The sequence below is a fragment of the Triturus cristatus genome, chromosome 9 (genome assembly GCF_964204655.1).
Source record: "Triturus cristatus chromosome 9, aTriCri1.1, whole genome shotgun sequence".
In the NCBI taxonomy this organism is placed as follows: domain Eukaryota; kingdom Metazoa; phylum Chordata; class Amphibia; order Caudata; family Salamandridae; genus Triturus; species Triturus cristatus.
In genome coordinates this window covers 785,660,894-785,682,553 of record NC_140592.1, presented here as the reverse complement: position 1 = coordinate 785,682,553, position 21,660 = coordinate 785,660,894, and the positions used below count along the sequence as shown (strand labels likewise).

At 40.2% G+C, this 21,660-nt stretch overlaps 1 protein-coding gene across 1 annotated transcript in view; it reads left to right on the top strand.

The window, feature by feature from the left end:
* C9H14orf39 (chromosome 9 C14orf39 homolog) overlaps positions 1-21,660 on the top strand; it is a 1,162,755-nt gene that overhangs the window by 560,835 nt on the left and 580,260 nt on the right. Inside the window, exon 8 of the mRNA XM_085626171.1 lies at positions 1,192-1,312. Coding sequence (XP_085482297.1) covers positions 1,192-1,312 — 121 coding nt within the window. The remainder of the gene's footprint in view (positions 1-1,191; positions 1,313-21,660) is intronic.

The following is a 21,660-nucleotide window of genomic DNA, read 5'->3' as shown; positions in this document are numbered from 1 at the left end:
CCCTGGACCTCCGAACGACACGGAAGTGCCCGGGAGGGAGTCTGCACCCCATCCGGTTCGTAAATTCAAGTTTGGGTGTTGGATTCGTGTGGCGGATAGATGCAGGGGATTCAACAAGGACGGAGCTCTCGGTTTACGTGGCCATCACGCTGCGCCACTTGGCCACACCCCCCTCAACAGCTCTTTCTTGACTTTCAATTTCATATGAGAAGCTAAATACACGGCTCTCCCCGGCTCTTGATGCAATGGGATACATAAACTGGCATTAGCTTTTTGAGACAGATCTTGAATGTCCATGGTCCCCGATTGTATTAAGGAAGGAGAGGCATGGAGAATGCCAGCAGTAGGATCCAAACAGCCATCCAGCCATGTGGCTGCCTTCTTTTCCCACTCTCTCCTTGCCGTTGATATAGCTTCTGTACCTATGAATGTCATATCTTCACTCTAAGATTCAGGATCTTTGCAAACCTACAACCGCAGTTTCCATTAAAAGAGTATAAAATGCAAGAGTTTGGTGTAACTTTCCTCTGTCAATGTGTGAGGTAAGAGGCAGCAAAATGGGTGTTTGGTATTGTCAGGGCAGTGCAAATTGCAAATGTTGGGAGCACTCACAAAGACCTAGCTTTGTGAACCTTATTTCAGATTTCAATGGATTTCCTGCTCTAACAGCACAATTACATTTATACCTAGAAAGGTTGTTGTAAGTTATAGGTTTATGGTGGTAAAAGGAATGAAATGCTCTATTTTTGTTGAGAAGTATAGGAACAAATTTCACTTTGACACCAAGCCATTATGGTGGATTGTCTACTTTGCTCACTGTCCGCTGTTGCAGGGTGTGTGATGAATCACTTACTTCAGGCAAAGTAGGAAAGGTGTCATGTCCTGAAGCAGGTCACTGTGAATTCGAATCAAAGAGTAAATCATAGGTGTAAATCATAGGTGTATGCTCTCAAGGATTTTCTAATGCTTTGATAATCTGCCTCATTTGGAAATGGCACTCACGGTGTTTATGATGCCAGCTCGTGGCCCAAATGGTTGATATCTCACAATACAATCTCCTTTTCAAATACAGTATGTTAGACAAATAATTGCTGTGCTCATTCATACTTCTATTTTCTCGTGGTAATTTGAGGTGGTATAGTTTTTTACAAAGTGAATTGTTTCTATGGTGCATATTCCTTAACTAGAAAGTGTTTCTTTAAAGCACAGTACTGCGGACATTTTAAAACGTGCTTCAAGTCGTAGGCAGTCGACGTCCAACTTGGAAAAAGAAGTAGAGCAACTGCAGATGAAGAGTACACATTTTAAACAGGTAACTACTTATACGAATCAAGTGATGATTTGCAAACCACGATATTCACATTTCTGTAGAAAGTTGCTATTCTTATGCTAAATCCTCATTTTGAAAATTGAACAAGATGTTTATACCATGCCCTTTTTCCACTAACAACTTTATTTAGGAAGGCAATTAAAAAAATTGTAATGGCTTGCCTACTTAAAATTCTTAGCAGCATAACTTGTTTTGGCTATCCATGCCATTTCATCTGCAACAATAAAGGCACAGCGTGGTGCCAAAAGTACCACTGACTGATAATTTTGCAGGGTCAACGATCATATGTGTTTTTATGTAAAGAACAACGAGTTCCTGTCATTCTTAGGAGAAAGATCACAGATGTTTCTGAATAATGTGCAGAAATATTTGTATTACTAGACATTCAGAGAATTATTATTCATCATAGTATGATTCAACCCTATTTACTGACACTTACGTGTGAAACATCGCTGCCTTTTGTCTAGGTTTGTGCTTCACAAATACCACATACATACATATAGGAATGAAAATACATCATTTTTTAAGTTTCACATCATGAACGTTTGTAGTTGTTAAGAAGTATTTTCAAATATATTTTAAGATTTCTAAATAGAAAATAGGTCAGCAGAAGTGTGCCTGTTCCACGTTCATTCACACTATGGGCCGTATTACGGGTTTGGTGGTCTGACCAACCGAACACCATGGTCACGGTCTCTAGACTACTGCAGCGCCAGCCGTCTTCCGACTGCTATATTACAAAATTTACCACAGTGCCCACAGTGCGGCTGCTGAGATCTTGCAGTGGTGGTGATAACTTTTCCATATCTATCGATGCCTGTGTGACCATTTCAACTGCAAATGTGTCGGATGCACACATATGCCTGATACATGTCGAAAAATACCACCTACACATTGGCGGAGTCTGGCCCATATGGGGCAGTCCAGGCAGTAGGTATATGGTACAAAAAGGGCTCACCTGTATATCTCAGCAAATAGGATCGTAATCCTCAGGGTAGAGATGCTGCTGTGAAAGGGGGACCTGAAGAAAGTGATCCATGACAAGCTCTGACCAAAAGAACAGGAAAGGGGTGAATACGCACCCCAAAGTTTTCCTTTCTGCTTACTTGAAGCTGGCGTTCCCACCGCCATGGTCAGCTCAGCAAAAAGCCAACGTGTAATATGGACGGCGGTGAAACTCCCCTGTACTGCCCAATGGCAGCTGTTATTCCTCAACCACGACCCCAGCGGTCTGCGGTGTGATGGCGGTGTCGGCGGTTCAGCCACGGTCTTTCCAAATGCATTCTGTCCATCTCGTAAAATGGGGGTCGGACCACCAGGCTCTCCACGGTTGGACCGCAGATATGGCGGTTTATGGACTACCAAACTCGTAATAAGGCCCTATATCTTTTAATGGTACGCCTTCCGTTAGACCAGTGTTCTTTTCCTACGATTTATTACTAGGTCTGAAACTTATTCCCTTCACATTGGTCTGCGTTTAATATGTACATGTGGTGTCTTTATGAAGGCCAGCAAGTTTGTGTGTTCATATATTATATGCCTGATCCAGGGCGCCATCTTGGTGAGGTGATGCAAGTGTTTATAGCTACAGAGTATTGCTTACCACAGTGAGTAGTCATTTGTTAAACAGTCTCCTGCTTGGGAACTTACCAGAACTGACCACAGTGTTAGGGGCCCTCATAAGAAACCGTAAATTCAGATGCTGTCATGGAAGACATTTTTTTCCTGGCAATACCTTCAACCAAGTTCATCGGAGAGATTCAAGCTTTTTCAATCCGAACACTTGCCATAAAGTTTACCATGGCCACACCTTTGAGAGAGGGCATTTACTCAATATGTTGATGAATTCTTTTTTTGGGAGGGAATTTGACAATAGAATTATCCTTTTCCCAGTTTACAGATATTTGTCCTTAAATGGAAGAGGGCATTTTAAGTGTATAATTTTCAAAAGTCTGCGCACTAGAAGTTATATCCAGCAGACAAGGCTAAACTGAATATATATATATTGTTGTACAATTCAGTATAGTTAAAAAATTTGTTGAAATGATGCCTGTCTTCCAGATCTCGTCTTATTGTTGTCAGTGACATCTTAAACGCTGAGCGGCCTGGGCGTTTACTGTACTGTTCCAGGGTGAACAGAGACAGCGAGGGTACTCTTGGTAGAAGATAGCAAGTGGTGAAGCATCTTGGTTAGGAGAAGAGGGCCTGTTCTTTCATTTTTTGTCTCTGAATGGCTTCCCTTGCCTATTAGATCTTTCAGCTCAGGTGGTTAGGTAGCACAAACATTGCTAGAGAAGTGTAAGCATCAGCTTCACCATAGCTCAGGGTACCGTCCATGGTATTGCCACTGCATTAAATATGTTTAAAGTGTGTTCTGTGATTACTACAGATAATAAGAAAGGGTGATGTCGAATAGTATTTCTATTCTTTGCAGCTTGCTGGATTTTTGAAATGGCAATATTGAATCTCTCATTTTGATTTAAATGTATTTTTTGAGAATTATGAAAGATGGAAGTAAAACTAGTTGGCATTCTTTCAGCGGAATAGTTCTCTGTTAAAATTGGTTGCTTTGTTAAGTTTTTCAGAGCATAGTTTATCATTGTGTCTTTCATAGCCGTGCTGTATTTCACTTGTAGGTTAGGAGAGACCCTTCTTAACTAATGCAAGCATGTATTTTAAATGCATATTTTTAAGATTCCAAACGTGTTGCTTCAAGTTTTGTGTTTGGAAAGCAAGCTTTTTTACTTGCAACGGGGTTTGTAAGATTTGGGAGTTAGAGGTTAAGGTTTATTAGTAATTTCATTGTTTGTTGGTGATTAATGAGGTGGTTGTAATGGTGGCGTTAGGCATGTGGATAATGTGTATGTTTTCTTGAATTACGAGCACAATGGGTTCAAATTTTAATATTAATATTTTCTTGGGAATTCTAAGTTTTGTAAACCAGTGAGGCCTTTTAGGTCTAGTATAGCCAAGACCTTATGTTTTAAACAAATGCACATAGGCTGCACTTGGTAGGGTGACCAGATTTCCAAAACAAAAAAAAGGGACAGTCACTGACATAGAAATAGGACTAAATATAGTCACTGCTAAGTGCAGTGTCAACATTTATTCCTATTTCTATGTCAATGGCCTTACACACACACACATATATATAATATAAATGATAGACTGAGGCACACTACAAATCCCAACTGCTGTAAAACGTAAGAGACTGTGCAAGCTGTTTTTGGGGGCCCACTGGAGGGCTTGAACAAAATAAATATTCGTCTGAAATGGCACAAAACCCACTGGAGGGAATGATAGACTGAGGCACACTACAAATCCCAACATGCCTTACAAGTGAACTCACCGAAGAGACCCACCGGAGGGTAATTTCACTAATGAACCAATCAGCATGCAGATTTCAAGTGGCTCGCAGCGTGACTGCGCCATTTGCCATGAGCCTGTGATCAAGAAGTATGAACTTCGAAACGCGTAAGGCAGAGTTATTACCTGAATGCAACTTGCCGGTTGGTGTTAAATAAAAGGAATTCTTGTATTCCAGACAGCAGGCGAGTGAGTCTTCATTATTGTTGGACAAAAAATGGGAACATGTTTACTGGCTGACCTGCCAGAGAAGACTGCACCACATCCTAAGTGAAGGAGGGGCCGCAGGGCTGGAACCTTTCCTACCTAAAAAGCGGAACTGCTGTACAACGTAAGAGACTGTGCAAGCTGTTTTTGGGGGCCCACTGGAGAGCTTGACCAAAATAAATATTCGTCAGAAATGGCACAAAACCCACTGGAGGGAATGATAGACTGAGGCACACTACAAATCCCAACATGCCTTACAAGTGAACTCACCGAAGAGACCCACCAGAGGGTAATTTTACTAATGAACCAATCAGCATGGATATTTCAAGTGGCTCTCAGCGTGACTGCGCCATTTCCCATGAGCCTGTGATCAAGAAGTATGAACTTCGAAACGCCTAAGGCAGAGTTATTACCTGAATGCAACTTGCAGGTTGGTGTTACATAAAAGGAATTCTTGAAATTCAGACAGCAGGTGAGCGCATCTTCATTTTTGTTGGACAAAAAATGGGAATATATATATATATATATATATATATATCCACAGAAAAAGGTTACCCATACGGAAGAGCCCAAAACAAGGTGAGTAATACTTATGTCCTTTTATTTGCTCAGAGACTGCCAGCATGGAGTAAGAAATCATCGCAGCCAAAGTACAGCCTTACGCGTTTCGGGCCAACGCCCTTTGTCAAAGGCTAGATCCATCAACTCACCACAGTGTAATTGCCATTTAAATGTTCACTGGTACCAGTCCAAGTGGGTGTGGCCGGTAACACAGGCCTCTGGTACCTGTAGTTGTATTCCTCATGTGAGGCGCTGTGAGGTGCAAAAATATGGAAAATTATAAAATCTTCAGTGGGTTGCTCCGACTGTTTCAATACGCCATGTCAGCCTGTGAAAATCACTGATAAGCTCCTTGTCCCGCAAGTTAGCGTATGGGTAACCTTTTTCTGTGGATGTATTACAGAGGACCCGGTCGTGGAGGAGGCCCAGCTGCTGCAGCGGACCCGTGGCGATGCCAACCGACGTACGCTAACTTGCGGGACAAGGAGCTTATTAGCTTTATCATTTTCCTTATTTTGAGCATTTAAATGGCGATTACGCTGTGGGGAGTTGACGGATCTAGCCTTTGACAAAGGGCGTTGGCCCAAAACGCGTAAGGCTGTACTTTGGCTGTGATGATTTCTTACTCCATGCTGGCAGTCTCTGAGCAAATAAAAGGACATAAGCATTACTCACCTTGTTACGGGCTCTTCTGTATGGGTGACCTTTTTCTGTGGATATATATACATATATAACCCTCTGATAAGGGGGGAAATGTCGTTTTATGAGGCCATGAATTATACAAAAAAGAAGTATTAATCCAATTGAACAATCACGAATGCTATCGGAGGATTAGCATATAAGAATATGAAGGAGTGAAGGACTTGTTCTTCAAAAGACTCGAGGTATGGGAACAAGATGAACTGTTAAGCTGGGATGAGTTTAAATTCATCAAAAAAGAGAAACCAGCAATACCATTTTTTTATATGCTCCCGAAGGTGCACAAAAGCACTACCACACCCCCGGGTGGACCAATAATTTCTTCATGTGGCAGCTTGTTCGAAAATGCATCTAGGTATATTGATTATTTTTTAAATCCTATTGTTAGAACATTGACTTCACATATTAAGGACTCCACTAATTTTCTTGTGTATTTTTGATATTCGCTGGGATGCTGCTACCATGATTTTAATAACATTGGATATCTCTACAGTGTATACGAGTATACGTCATGTAGATGGTTTAAAAGCAGCAGAGTACTTTTTGAACAGAAGTCCAATAAGATTCATGAAACACAATCAAATGATTTTAGAGTTAATGGAGTGGTGCCTGACGAAAAATATATTTTTGTTTGGGGACGATCTCTTTCTACAAGAACAAGGAACGGCGATGGGCACCTGCTTCGCCCCCAGCTATGTCAACTTACATCTAGGCTGGTGGGAGGAGCAGGTGCTTGGGGGGCCGTCCTTAGAACATTGGTCAGGTAACATTTTACTTTGGGTAAGATTCATAGATGACGTTTTCGTGCTGTGGCAGGGCACGGAAACGGACATAGAACAATTCATTATGGCTCTGAACCAGAACTCGTTGAATTTGAAATTTGTGGGACATTATAGTAAAACTACCATAGATTTTTGTGATATCAGAATTCAACCAGTAGGGGAAAAACTTGAGACCACTGTATTTCAAAAAGCTACTGCGGGAAATACTATTCTCCACGCAGCGAGTGCCCACCCAGCTCCACTGCTACGAAGTATTCCCTTTGGGGAATGTTACAGGGCTAGGCGGGCATGCAGTAGCCAGGAAGAGTATTTGAGAATCGAACAGGAAATGACAAGTAGATTCATGGAGAGAGGATACTCACTACATATAATAAAAGGTGCAGCTAAGAAAGCTAGGAATCTTGAGAGACAGAAGGTTCTCTTTGAACCATCACAAACTCAGAAAAAGGAGAAAACTGAGCAGAAAGAGCAGAATAATGTGGAGAATCCAAGATTTATTATGACTTTTAACACCAAACACAAAGAAATCCGAGCCATTTAAAAAAAACATTGGTATCTGGTACGGGGTGACCCTTTAATAGGCCCCACACGTGAATAAACAGCCTAATATTACTTACAGAAAATCTAAATCATTGAAAGATGTAATTGTGAGTAGTGAGTTTCAGGAAAGGAAGGGTGGGGTCTCGAGGTGGCTCCAACAAAACCCAGGTTTTAAAAAATGTTTTAAATGTAAAGCGTGCCAACATGGAATGAATGGCACCAATTTTAATACATTTTTCTATAAAACTATTTTCATCAAGTCTTTTAACCTGCAGATCAAATTTTGTTGTCTATTTATTGCAGTGTGACTGTCCAAAGGTGTACATAGGCAGTACAACTTTACCAGTGTATAAAAGAATTTTACAACACAGGAGAGCAATTTTAAACAAAGATATAACTTACCCGGTCGCAAGAAACTTTGAGAAGTATCATCAAAGCAATCCCTCCAGCCTGCAGTATAGCTGTATAGCAGAAATTCCCCGTAAAAAGAGAGGAGGAGATAGGGAAAAAGAACTCAGGAAATTGGAAACCTATTATATTTTGGCGTTCAGTAGTTAGGAACCTCATGGATTGAATGTAGATGAGGACCTTTATACATGTCTACATTGAAGTGTTGAGGGAAGGGAATTTAAGGGTAAAACTGCACAAAATGAGACCTTTTTGTTTTTATATTGGTATGGTAAGACTTTGAGGAAGAGGGATATGAAAGGATTAGATGACTGCTGTACATAAGAAAAAATTGTTTCTAAGATGGAACTTTTTATATGTACAGTTTTTTTCATTATTTTATACAGATTGAAAAGTAATTAAGGGGTAGTTTTTGTATATCGGTTTTAGATATTTTAGGACATTGATAGTGTTTTATAAGTGTTTTTGAGTATATGAAATAAGTTCTTTTTAATGTATATATAATGACATTTTAATTATATATTTTTTATAAGGTGTTTTAATAGGTATATTAAATATGTATAATGTGAAGCACTTGCACTTTCAGTGATTAATTTGTACCAAGCACTTGCACTTCAATAATTGAAGATTGTTACGATATGTGTAATCGAAAAATAGTGGTTTTTCTTACTCCCTGTTGGCTTTGAAACTGTTGAAATATATTTAGAACATATAATCTGAGGAATTAGAGGTTGTTAAAACAGAAACATGGTTCAGTTTGAATTGGATGTTCATTTGTATATTCTATGAGATACTGACATGTGAAATTTGACCGGGTATCTGGATTATAATTGCAAGGGACTTGGAGTCTCTGCTAGATATAAAAATCCAGGAAGGCAAAGCACAAGTATGACTTGAACAACCAATATGGAAATTCCGTGCTGCTAAATGCAGTAATAACTGTAACAAATGGAACTATAATTTGTTTTTGTGTGCACCGTGCATGTTCTAATATGGCCGCTGTCGTAACAGAAAAAAGCATGCTGGCTAATGTTTCTTAATCCTTGTAGTCCCTTCTCAATGTTCTTTCTTTTTGAAAGCGAGTATTTTAATGAAATAATGATGGTGCTCAGATATCGTGAGCAAGGCAGCTGAGACTACTGAAACACGTTGATGATGTTTGTCATTTAAATAAAAAACGAGTGACCTAACCCGCCTGGGAGTGCTGGACGATTATTTCCTGAAAGGAAGGAATATCTTATTTTGAATATATATATATATATATATATATATATATATATATATATATATATATATATATATGTATGTTATGTTATGTTATGTTATGTTATTGTGATTTATATAGCGCGCGATTACCAAATAGGTGTCCTGGCGCTGTCCATTACTCCCTGATCCAAGAACCGGAATTATTTATCAAATAGCCAAGTCTTCAGCTCTTTCCTAAATTGCAGTAAATTTTCCATGCATCTCAAGCGAAGAGGCAATCCGTTCCACAACTTGGCTGCCCCGTATGAAAAGCTACGGCCTCCCCAACTAGCTTTTTTTATGATGGGGACCGTGATCAGACTGGCATCTGAAGAACGGAGACGCCGGGCCGGGACATACCTTTTGAATTGCTTTATGAGGAAGTCTGGGCCTTCTCCGTGTATACACACACATATATGACGTACTGCAAACGTTTGCATATGGCTGGGTCCAAACTGGGGTGGCATAGTGAGCAAAAGAACAATGGATTAAACCCAGATCTGTTCCTGGGGGCGAATGGTTGAAAAGTTTCAGCTCTCTGTCCATCATCTTGTTGTGCTTGCTATGTTAGCCCTAAGTAGCCAAGGGTATGCCCAGACGTTGGTCACTTGATCAGTCTTGATCTTGCTCCTCATGGGAACAATCCAGCCCGAACTGCCAAGCCAGGTCCTCCATGGACCAGAAAAAAGCATCCTGGGACCAATTTCGGGGTATCACCCCTCATCAGTCAGGGTAGCTTGAATCCAGTAACACAGTGAGCCTGGGACCCACGTCTGGCCATACCTGGTGCACTTAAAGCGAGAAAGCAAAAGGCACACAAATGATGGGCGGAATGCGGACCAAATCAAACATTCACCCCCAGTCAAGAGATCTGCGTTAAATCCATTGTTCTTTTGCTCACTATGCCACCCCAGTTTAGACCCAGCCATATGCAAATCAGTCTTGACCCTGCTCCTCATGGGAACAGTCCATCTGGAACTGCCAAGTCATGTCCTCCCTGGACCAGAAAAAAGCATCCTGGGACCGGTATCAGGGTATCACCCCTCATCAGCCAGGCTAGTTTTAATCCAGTGGCACAGTGGGCCCGGGACCCAAGTCAGGGCATACCCATTCGGGAATGTAAGTACCATTTACACCAGATTTGCCATTTGCCATGGAAGTCAGAAAATGTATGTCAATCTTCATACTTAGGGCTTCAGTTTACAACTCTACTTTTAATAAGAGTAAGTGTCAGACTAAACTAATCACAGCTGCCTTACTGTAGCAACCCAGTATTGCCATGTTTTTCAGTCCATGCTAACTCTTTTAACTGGAATTGTGCATCTCCGAGCCCAGGCGTGAAGTACTCTTAGCACCCAAGGCAAGGATTTCAAAATGTTGCTGGTTCATTAGAAACTGTGCTATTGACTGATACTTTATGAAGGCCACTCACTCTTCTGAGCTTGTTCCTACACCTGCCTGCACAATAGTGAAAATTCCTAGGCCAGTGGCAGATTATAAAACGTCTGCATTAAGGTATAAATGTGTCTCTCACTCTTTCTTTGCCTCCACTGCAACTGCTTGAGCATTCCCTTGCTCCATTACTATGAGATTCAGTTTTTTTAATAAATGCTTTTTAATCTCTCAACCTCTTCAACACGCCAACGGTGGGTGAGCTTACATATACTTGGTAGAGGGGCTCTTTGTTCATTGTTTCGCAGCCCAGATACCAATGTGCTGAGCACATTTCTCCTCTCTGATCAACTGTGGCAGCTTCTCTCAGGCTTTGGTCGAATAATTTCTGTTATTCATTTTTTCCACATTTAATGGTTACCTGCATCACTAGTCTAATGGTAGTTGAAATGTGACCTGCTGTGTATTCTTTTTTTCAAATCAGTAACATGTTTAATCAAGTGCAACCATGGGCAAAACGTTTTTCACGCCTTCTGGAACTAATGTACATTGGCACACTAAATGCTTCTGTCTAGTAGAAATTGGAAGCACAGCGGAGGCTTCCCTGGCGGCATGAACATCCTTTGTTACTTCCTACTGTAGGTGATACCCAGTGACCTACGTGGGCTACTCTCACACGGGTTTGAAAGAAAGCTGTATCTTGGCCTATAAATCCATTCCTAAATCAAGGCCTCATATAGGCTCAAGATAAGATTATTCTTACCTTGGGACTATTTGAGATCTTGATCATTTAGAAGATGTTAACCTAAAACAGTCCTATTGGCTTGTGCTTCTGATGGGATTACACTCACACAGACCTTGTCCTTTTCTCCCTACAGGTGTGGGGGAGAGGGCTATAACCTTGGTGTAGGGATCCATTCAAAAGAGAATAACCTTAATACTTCGCTTCCAAGAGATGTGACTAATTCCTGAAGAGGTTAATGTAGCATTGACCTTTTGCTCCGGTCCTTCTAAAGGAATTTTCAGGCATGGACATAATGTCTTGTCTCTTCTGATGCGGTTGCTTTCCTATCGGCATTCTGCCTCACATCCTTTTTAAGTGGGTTACCCGGAAGTCAGTCAATACTTTTGTCCCTTGTAATGTAAGAGCTTGCCTAGCATAGACTTCCTGTATAAGACTCTGCTCTAGGCTGATCTCCTACCATGGACATTCCCATGAGCCTGATAATTTGTGATGGAGGTACTCTGCATTGACTGTGTCTTTAACTGCTCTGAAAGGGGACCTGCTAGAGGCCTTTCCTGAGAGGATAATCCTGGCCACTGGCATAGCGTGGGGGGGGGGGGCAGAGGGGCAGTTGCCCTGGGCACAAACATCTTAGGGGAATTCTTAGGGGTGAAAAATTTAAAAAGAAAAGTGGTAGGATACTTACCTTCCCCAGGCACAGGTAACCCACGCTAGGCCGCTGAACCTGGCATCAACTCTTGCCTCAGGTACTTTTTATGAGGAGAGGCGGGGTTTAAACATTTATGGGCCTTGTTCTGTTATGACATGTGAAGGAGGAGGCTAGACTGAACATCTCATCTTTGGCACTTCTCCAGTGTGTTACACAGCTAATGAACCACTTCAGGAGGAGGCTCCCCATGTTCCACTCCTTCTTGGTCGAACCTAATCAGTACTTACCCTGACATGAACCTACCACATCAAACCCTTCTGTAGATCACGTTTGCATGAACACCTCTCTTGGTTACATCGCAAGGGATTTCACTGGTATGAATATCTTATTTGCCCTTTTTCTGAACTGAGTTAACACAGCTGAGCCCCCTGTCCTGGACACATCTCCTGCTGTTTACACCAGCAGCACAAGACTGCTCCTATCCTCATTAAGGAACCTGTGGGTGAGTGGCATGTTTGCATCTGGCATTGAAAATAATATGCATTTACGCTGGCATCTCCACCAGGGCCGGACTGGCCGTAGCGGGCACCGGGCATTTCCCCGGTGGGCAGCCAGGGTGAGGGGCAGTTTTGGGCCCCTGGGGGGCGTTTTTGTTACAGGGAAGTTTTTGCAGCATAGCTGCAAAATCGGCTGAAACTGGCCCTTGCAGACAGCTCATCCGCACCCCCAATCCCTTGGGGGGCCGGCCAAGCACTTTGCCAGGGCCGGATTTGGTTCCCAGTATGGCCCTGGCTACCACTGCAAGAGAAGAGTGATAAAAAAAACTGTTTTGTGCTTCTGCAAATTGCAGTTTCGAAAAGTGACAAGTCGAGACAAGCAAGCATCTAGGAGCCAATGCATCAAACCCCTCCAATACATCAAACTGTACCTTTTTCTAAACTACTTGACAAAAGCTTCAATTAATATGACTGCCATCAAGAACCCCAATAAGCAAACATATCAAACACTCCTTCCCTCTCCCCTCTCTTCGCAACAGCTAAGGTGTGATGCAACACTTTCGGGCTCTCTCTCCATTTGTTGTCCTCATTTTTTGTTAAATTAAATAATGTTTCTATTTTTTCCAGTAAAACGTTGCTGGTACCTCGATGTTTCCTTCTAATCTCATTGGTTGCAATTTTCACATTTTGGGATTTGTTGTTGTTGGACTTGGCCCTTTTTGGCAGGTTCACCCCTAAACTTTTTGCCTTAGCTCAGACGTGGTGTTGGTGGTTTTAGGCCTCTGGGCACTTTAGCACTGGGGTCCAGTGTAAAGTGTGTGCGCTCTCTGTGTTTCATTTGTAAGGTTGGCCTGCCCTACCAGAGGAATGCATTGGGGATTCCCTGATCAGTGTGTGTCAGTGGTAATTCCTGTTATGAGAGGAGCAGTGTGGTCAAGTCTGGTATATATGAAATTGTATGAATAAATGCTGCGCAATGGTGCGCACAGATTTATTGTGGTTATTTTAGAAATGCCACTTTTAGAAGTTATAATAACAAGGGATTTTATTTCAAACAAACTATCTAGTTGTTTAGTTTTAGAAAATTTACTTCGCGGGTGAATTTAAGAATAGACACCAACCAAAATGTCAATTAACTGAATCAATCATTGAATATAAAGAGCACACACATGGGAAATCTTTTTGTGAAATAAACACAAATAGTTTTATATATAAATCCAATTAAAAAGGAGTGCAGGTGAACAAATGATTCAGCAATAAATCATGAAAAAAGGAAAAACTGAATCTTATCCACATTTCATGAAGAAACATCTATTCCAGTGGAATCAACAGAGATATATCTCATACTGAGAAAATGATAATCAACTGTATATAGTGAATATTGTAGAAATAGATGATAGAGTCGACGTTTCGGTCTTAGATGGCATCAATCCGTCAGACCATCTTCAGGACAGTAGGTATTGCATAAAAAGACCCCTATATAAACATAATACAATTAGTTACATCAATGTGAACATAATTGTTCTCTCTTTATTTAGTACAGAAATAATCCAGATAGCCCATGTGTGAAGAGCAATCTTATTAACTTTTTTTCATGACCCCATAACACCAGCATTATATGCAGTGAACTACTATATATATATTCGAGGTGAAAGAATAAAGACATGCTTGGGGGTGAGTCAAACGTATATTGTAGCGTCAAATAGGCATGCTTACTTTGTTGATTGCAATTATCACGAAAATTCTTTATCGTGGTGAAATCGTTCTCACTGCTTCTGTAACTAACAACATATACAGCATATAGTAAACGGAATACTGTCAGTATCATTTTTAGTTGTGACTATTCATAAATAACGACCAAACCCTACCAGATATTTGTCAAGTTATTGGCGATGAATTCATATAGAGGGGAGAGTCCTTCCTCTTTTATTTTCTGAACTACGTGACGACACTGTAAAGCAACATCATAGATATGTCACTCATGTGTGTTATATCTCACAAGGGAGAGAGAATGATAAATTATCTCACAATGGCAGGGATAAGCTGAATTGGCAGTATCATAGAACATAGATATATTTTTAGCGGTCCCAATCAAAAAGAGACCATTTTGAATATTTACGAAAAGTGGAGACAATTATTGACAGATTTCACTGTTGTAAATATTTAAACAACGGAACATTACTTCATCCAAGAACATTGATAATCTAAATGCTTGGAGATCTAATTCAAAAACCACAAAAAATATTCATAAAAAGTGATGGAATTAAACTGTTCAGGGGCTCCTAATCGTAACATCACGCATTGCTTGATGCAGATAGATTTATCTCTCATAGAGGAACTGATGTATCGAACGAACAATCAAAATCACTAGTCCTAGTGAATAAAATAAAGATTACGTAACGATGGTTGGGTGGAGCTATACTGACTCTAAAAAGCCCAGACCCTACTTACGTTTTTTGCCAAGAAATGGAAACGCTAACGTCAGTCCACACACTGGAAGCCGAACGTGAGTTTAGCGTTTAAAAAGCCGATGAAAGCGGGAAACCATGTGATTGGAATCCGGAAGTGCAACGGGCAAGAAATCTTAATGAAACGTGGCGGCCATCTTAGACTGCCTACGTCCATTTGGAAAAACATCGTTATTAATCACGATTCTGGACCAAAAATGGCAAAAATGTTAAGCGATTAAATTGCGGCTTTATTATTTTCACCTGGGATATATTTGTAACTGAACAATATAATCCTACAGTACATATATATAATTCAAGATGACCGTGATAGTAGTACATGCTGACAGGAAAACAATTTTTTATATACAAATCAAAGCTATGTCGTTATGATCAAAGCAGTGTTCGTTATGATAACACAGATGTCTTCAAAAAGAACAAAATACCATAACCTCTGTATACATGAACCAAATAGGCACAAACTTATAGCTTACAATAAAGTTTTCAACACAATGACAATCGAGTGTTTGTGATTTCAACAAATTTGTCCACTCATGATAACATCTGGATTAAGTATCAAAACATGAACAACAAATGAAACTTAGGAAATCCCACACATGGTTCAATAATATTATATCTTAGTCATCGTTGTATTTAACATATGGTTCAATAATATATCATAGTCATCGTTATATTTAACAGTAGATGACCCAGTTGGTATTGGAAACAATTCAGATTGTACATGCATGTACATACATGACCAACAGCCTTCAACATCTAGGCAATCTTTTTTAGTACAGGATCGGAGAGGATCCGGTCAATCACGGAGACAACGAGCAACAAAAAGAGGTTGGTTCCGGAATCAATATACACCGGGCTTTCGACAGACCCGGAACCAGTATTACGAATGGTAAATTCCACTCAAACCATTCCAATTTTTAACTTATCTAAACATCAACTCTCAGAGGCTCAAATATCAGTTCTTTCAGCAGGGCTTTCATTTGTACCCACTAACAGGAGCGATCATTTTCAAACTAAATTGGAGCTATAGAAATTCTTTCGCTCCATAAGACTCAGAAACTTCTTTGCAAACAAAAATACACCACAAGATACTGATATCACAGGCTTGCACAATCATTCGACCTTCTTTCCGACAAACACAATGATAGCGAAAGAAATTATCACTTTTGAAAATGCCATTATAACAGAAATTGATAATTTTTTTAACACACCTACTTATGTTAAACATAACCTCACGAAAGATGAACGTTCGGCTTTAAGAAATCTTCAGGCTTTACCAGATACTATCATAAAGCCTGCAGAAAAGGGTGGTGGGATTGTTTTATGGGACACTTAGGCCTATAACATCGAAATGGCTAAACAATTAGCAGTAGAGTCACATTACAAGAGACTATCCAACAATCCGACTCCTCGTCTAGAGAAGTCTATTGTTGAACTCAGCAGAATTGGCCTTGAGGGTGGTTGGTTGAGTGAAAAGGAGGCAGCCTTTTTGATCAATAAATCTCCTACGGTACCGGTAATTTACATCTTACCGAAGACACACAAGAATGTCACTACACCACCTGGCAGACCGATTGTGTCTGGCTGTAATTCGATTCTAAAACCTTTAGCCCAGTATGCAGACTTTTTCATCCGTCCTTTTGCAACTGAGACTACCACTTATATCAGGGACACCACAGCAGTCATCAATGTGGTGGAAAATCATTGTTTTGATCCTTTGTGTGAACTCATGGTATCCATGGATATAGAGAGTTCATACACGAACATTCCACAGCAAGAAGTACTTGAGATTATTGAAAACTTACTCAATAACAGACCCAGACCGCATGCGGTCCCAACGGAATTAATTGTTGAATGTAGAAGGATCTCACTCTGTGAGAACTTTTTTCTCTGCGAAAAAACATTTTATCAACAACTTAAGGGAGTCGCAATGGGGGCAGTTTATGCCCCAGATATAGCAAATATCTATATATCTGATTTTGAAAAGAAATATATCCCCAACATACTGAATCCATTTACAGCTAACATTACATGTTGGCTAAGATACATAGACAACGTGTTCTTAATTTGGAAAGGGAACAAGGAACTTTTAGCTGAGTTTCACAACTGGATTAATTCCAGAAACCCGAATTTGAAATTCACACTAGACTTTGATAATCAACAAATGAATTTTCTTGATATTTCAATAAAAGTAGGTATAGATAATACACTATATACCACTTTATTCACTAAACCAACAGCGCGAAACACCCTTTTGAAATATGACAGTCACCACCCGCAGTCATTAAAGGATGGACTCCCCTTTGGACAGTTTCTCCGCCTTCGGAGGAACTGTTCTAAAAGGGAAGACTACTTTTTTGAAGCTAAAAAACTAAAAGAAAAATTACACTCACGTGGATACCCGAACAAACTACTCAAAAAATCACTTAAGAGGGCATGGTATAACGATCGAAATGCCTTGCTAGAAGTCAAACAGAAGACGACAGAACCCCTGTTGGTCTGTGTTACCACTTTTGGGACGGCCACTAATAGGATTAAAAAAATCGTGAAAAAACATTGGACTCTTTTGGCGTCACTACCAGAATTGGTCGAAGAACCATTGTTTTCTTTCAAGAGAGGTACAAATCTAAAAGATCGACTAGTTCATGCTTACAAAATGCCAGAGCATAATATAGTTGACAATATGAGACAGCTTGTACCCGTTATTGGTCATTATAAGTGCAGTAATTGTGCAGCATGTTCAAGTACCATCAACTTAAAATCCTTTGAACTAAATGGAGAGAAGATTTTGGTAAAATCCTTCTCTAATTGCAATACCAATAATGTTGTCTATTGTATTCAATGCCCTTGTGGCTTGAAATACATAGGCAAAACAACACAAATGGTTAAAAAACGTATCTTGCAACATCAGTCAAGAATTAGATATAAGGTTGAAAATGCTCCACTTGTTGACCACTACATCCGAATGAAGCATACAGAAAAAGACATGTTATGGTGGGTTATAGAAGTAGTGAGACCCACCATCAGACAGCCCAATGTTGATCGAATACTCACGATAAAGGAGAATCGCTGGATTTGTCGCGCTGACAACATAAGACAGGGTCTGAACTCTGCCACAGAGTGGCATACTCTAGCATGTTTGGCGTAAAACTGAATATATTTGTGCTGTATATAATTAGACCCAAAATATGAATTGTTTGCAATACCAACTGGGTCATCTACTGTTAAATATAACGATGACTATGATATATTATTAAACCATATGTTAAATACAACGATGACTAAGATATAATATTATTGAACCATGTGTGGGATTTCATAAGTTTCATTTGTTGTTCATGTTTTGATACTTAATCCAGATGTTATCATGAGTGGACAAATTTGTTGAAATCACAAACACTCGATTGTCATTGTGTTGAAAACTTTATTGTAAGCTATAAGTTTGTGCCTATTTGGTTCATGTATACAGAGGTTATGGTATTTTGTTCTTTTTGAAGACATCTGTGTTATCATAACGAACACTGCTTTGATCATAACGACATAGCTTTGATTTGTATATAAAAAATTGTTTTCCTGTCAGCATGTACTACTATCACGGTCATCTTGAATTATATATATGTACTGTAGGATTATATTGTTCAGTTACAAATATATCCCAGGTGAAAATAATAAAGCCGCAATTTAATCGCTTAACATTTTTGCCATTTTTGGTCCAGAATCGTGATTAATAACGATGTTTTTCCAAATGGACGTAGGCAGTCTAAGATGGCCGCCACGTTTCATTAAGATTTCTTGCCCGTTGCACTTCCGGATTCCAATCACATGGTATCCCGCTTTCATCGGCTTTTTAAACGCTAAACGCTTTCAGCTCACGTTCGGCTTCCAGTGTGTGGACTGACGTTAGCGTTTCCATTTCTTGGCAAAAAACGTAAGTAGGGTCTGGGCTTTTTAGAGTCAGTATAGCTCCACCCAACCATTGTTACGTAATCTTTATTTTATTCACTAGGACTAGTGATTTTGATTGTTCGTTCGATACATCAGTTCCTCTATGAGAGATAAATCTATCTGCATCAAGCAATGCGTGATGTTACGATTAGGAGCCCCTGAACAGTTTAATTCCATCACTTTTTATGAATATTTTTTGTGGTTTTTGAATTAGATCTCCAAGCATTTAGATTATCAATGTTCTTGGATGAAGTAATGTTCCGTTGTTTAAATAATTACAACAGTGAAATCTGTCATTAATTGTCTCCACTTTTCGTAAATATTCAGCTTATCCCTGCCACTGTGAGATAATTTATCATTCTCTCTCCCTTGTGAGATATAACACACATGAGTGACATATCTATGATGTTGCTTTACAGTGTCGTCACGTAGTTCAGAAAATAAAAGAGGAAGGACTCTCCCCTCTATATGAATTCATCGCCAATAACTTGACAAATATCTGGTAGGGTTTGGTTGTTATTTATGAATAACAATCAAAAGGGAATCTCAAAAAAGAGTGGAGGGTCTGGGGGATATAAGTTTAAAGACTCAAACAGTAAAAAATCCCAATCCTAAATCTAAATACAAAGAAAACTGTGAGTCTGAGAGGCTAAGTGACCTTAATACAGCTACACCATCAATACTAAACAACAAATGTGTTCCTACCAAAATATCACACTGGATATATGCATGCATTAGAGATCTACGAATGCATCAAAGGTTCCCATCACCCACTTAAAGTGGCTTGCTTCATCATTTGGGAGACCAGGGACTTGTCTGAGAACCGGATGCCACCAGGTGAACGTGGGTCAAGGTTCAAAGTTTGTCCCGGATGCAACTGTGACAATGTTGCTCCAATGGAAAAAACCACTCTGGAAATTAGTGTGGGGTGATGTGTGCAGTGCGAATAAAGTAAATGTGATATGATAAAATTGGAAAACAAGGCACAGAAAATATTTATTAAAGTGCTGCCTTGATACCAAATTAAAACAGTGCTTGTAACAGTTTTAACAAATAACTGTGTTGGAACTGGTCGACATGTTTCAGCTTTGGGTAGATTGTGCCCCAGCTTTCGTCAGGACCGTTATGAGCTACTGCATCTTAAATGTGAAAAAAAGGTAAATCATACAACCTGCACCTGGGATAGGTGTGGGAGAAATTACCTATAAAAGTGGAAATAAACACAATGACAATAGTATAACAGAGGTGAAGCATTGTAAATGATAGGTCACACAGCGCATAAAGTTGTTGTTCAATTATGCCAAGTACATATTAGTAAAAGCACCCCTTCAAAACAATGAAGATGCTGATGATTTTGCACTTACCCGAATAAATCTGGGTATTCGCCTCGCCTCACCTGGCAACTGCTCAGGCTTCAGGAGGCACCGCTCTAAAAGATAAATAAATAAGAGGTATGGTCCAAGTTTAGAGTGACACAATACCTGAAAAACCGAAAGACGCTTATCCTTAAAAAACCAAAAGGCAGAGGAACCAGGAGTCTGACCCTGAGACGAGACAAAGCCCTATCTGAGCGTCATGTCCGGGTCTTCCTGACGGTAGTTTTGTGGTGAATAGAAACCTACTGTGGTGTTGTTAGACCGTGTCTACACTCGAAGAAATGATATGTGCACTAACACTTGCTCACATATGCGGTATCGTATCTCGTGTTAATGAGTGTATACGAGACGATAGAGATAACTACGACTCTTATCCTGTTGAGTGTTGAAGATAACCGTATGGTATTCAAGTGGAAACAGTGCTGTTCGCTATCTTCATAGTGGGGTAATCTGTCTCAAAACCCCATCTCCTAAATAGGAGTGTGGCCTCTGTGGTAAAAAGCCAGTGACTAACAGGCGGAAGGGTCGTGTGTTCAATTAGAAATAGCGTACAGTTCAAAGCGGGTGCGCACAGATCTTACCTCTCCGTCGGTACCTCAGACGGCTGCTGAGCCAGAGGGGGAGGTGAGCGATCATAGTGGCATCGGTCTTTATACAACATGAAACCGGGATACCGGGTCGGCGTGGAAGGAAGGCGCCCGGAGATGACGTCATTACACATGACCCGGGTGTCATGGGAGTTGTAGTCATTTGTACCAGAACTCCGGGAGACCCTATCAACCAAAACAAAAGTAGTTCGTAGAGGTGTACGAGTGCATTAGAATGGTATCAAGTGGCCTATTTGAAATCAAAATTGTCCGTTAGTATGTTGTTTTGAGTAATCTCGAGTGGGGCGCGCATTGATGACGCAACTTCATGAAATGTACCCCAGATTGCTATGGGAAATGTAGTCATTGACAATAAAGTGTAACCATGTTTCTCTGAAAATCTAATGACCGTATATGGAGAAAATACGGGTATGTCAGACACATATTAAATGACATGATGTAAAATAGTAGTTTACTATAGAGTTTGTTGCCCTGTGATCTAGACAGGTGATAACAACCAGAGCCTAGAAGAGGAAAGACAAATTGAGTAGAAGACCGACTAAACTGTCTGCATACACAATATGAGACTGAGGAGTCGTGGTACTAATTCTTACCAGCTATCATGTGCACAATAGATAAAAGTGCAATCGATGGACGTCACTATGGCAATCTAAGCAATGAATGTAAGCTCTCAGAAAAACATAATTATGTATTAGTGATCGATCCCGGAGTGGTGCAAGCGTCAGAACAACAGTAGACCTCATGGAGCCAGCAGTAGCTAGAGAGGAAACGAGCAACAATACAAGGCAGCTCAGGTCGTGAAACTGTGGGAAGTGTGAAAAGGATTGCCAGTGGCCACCCAA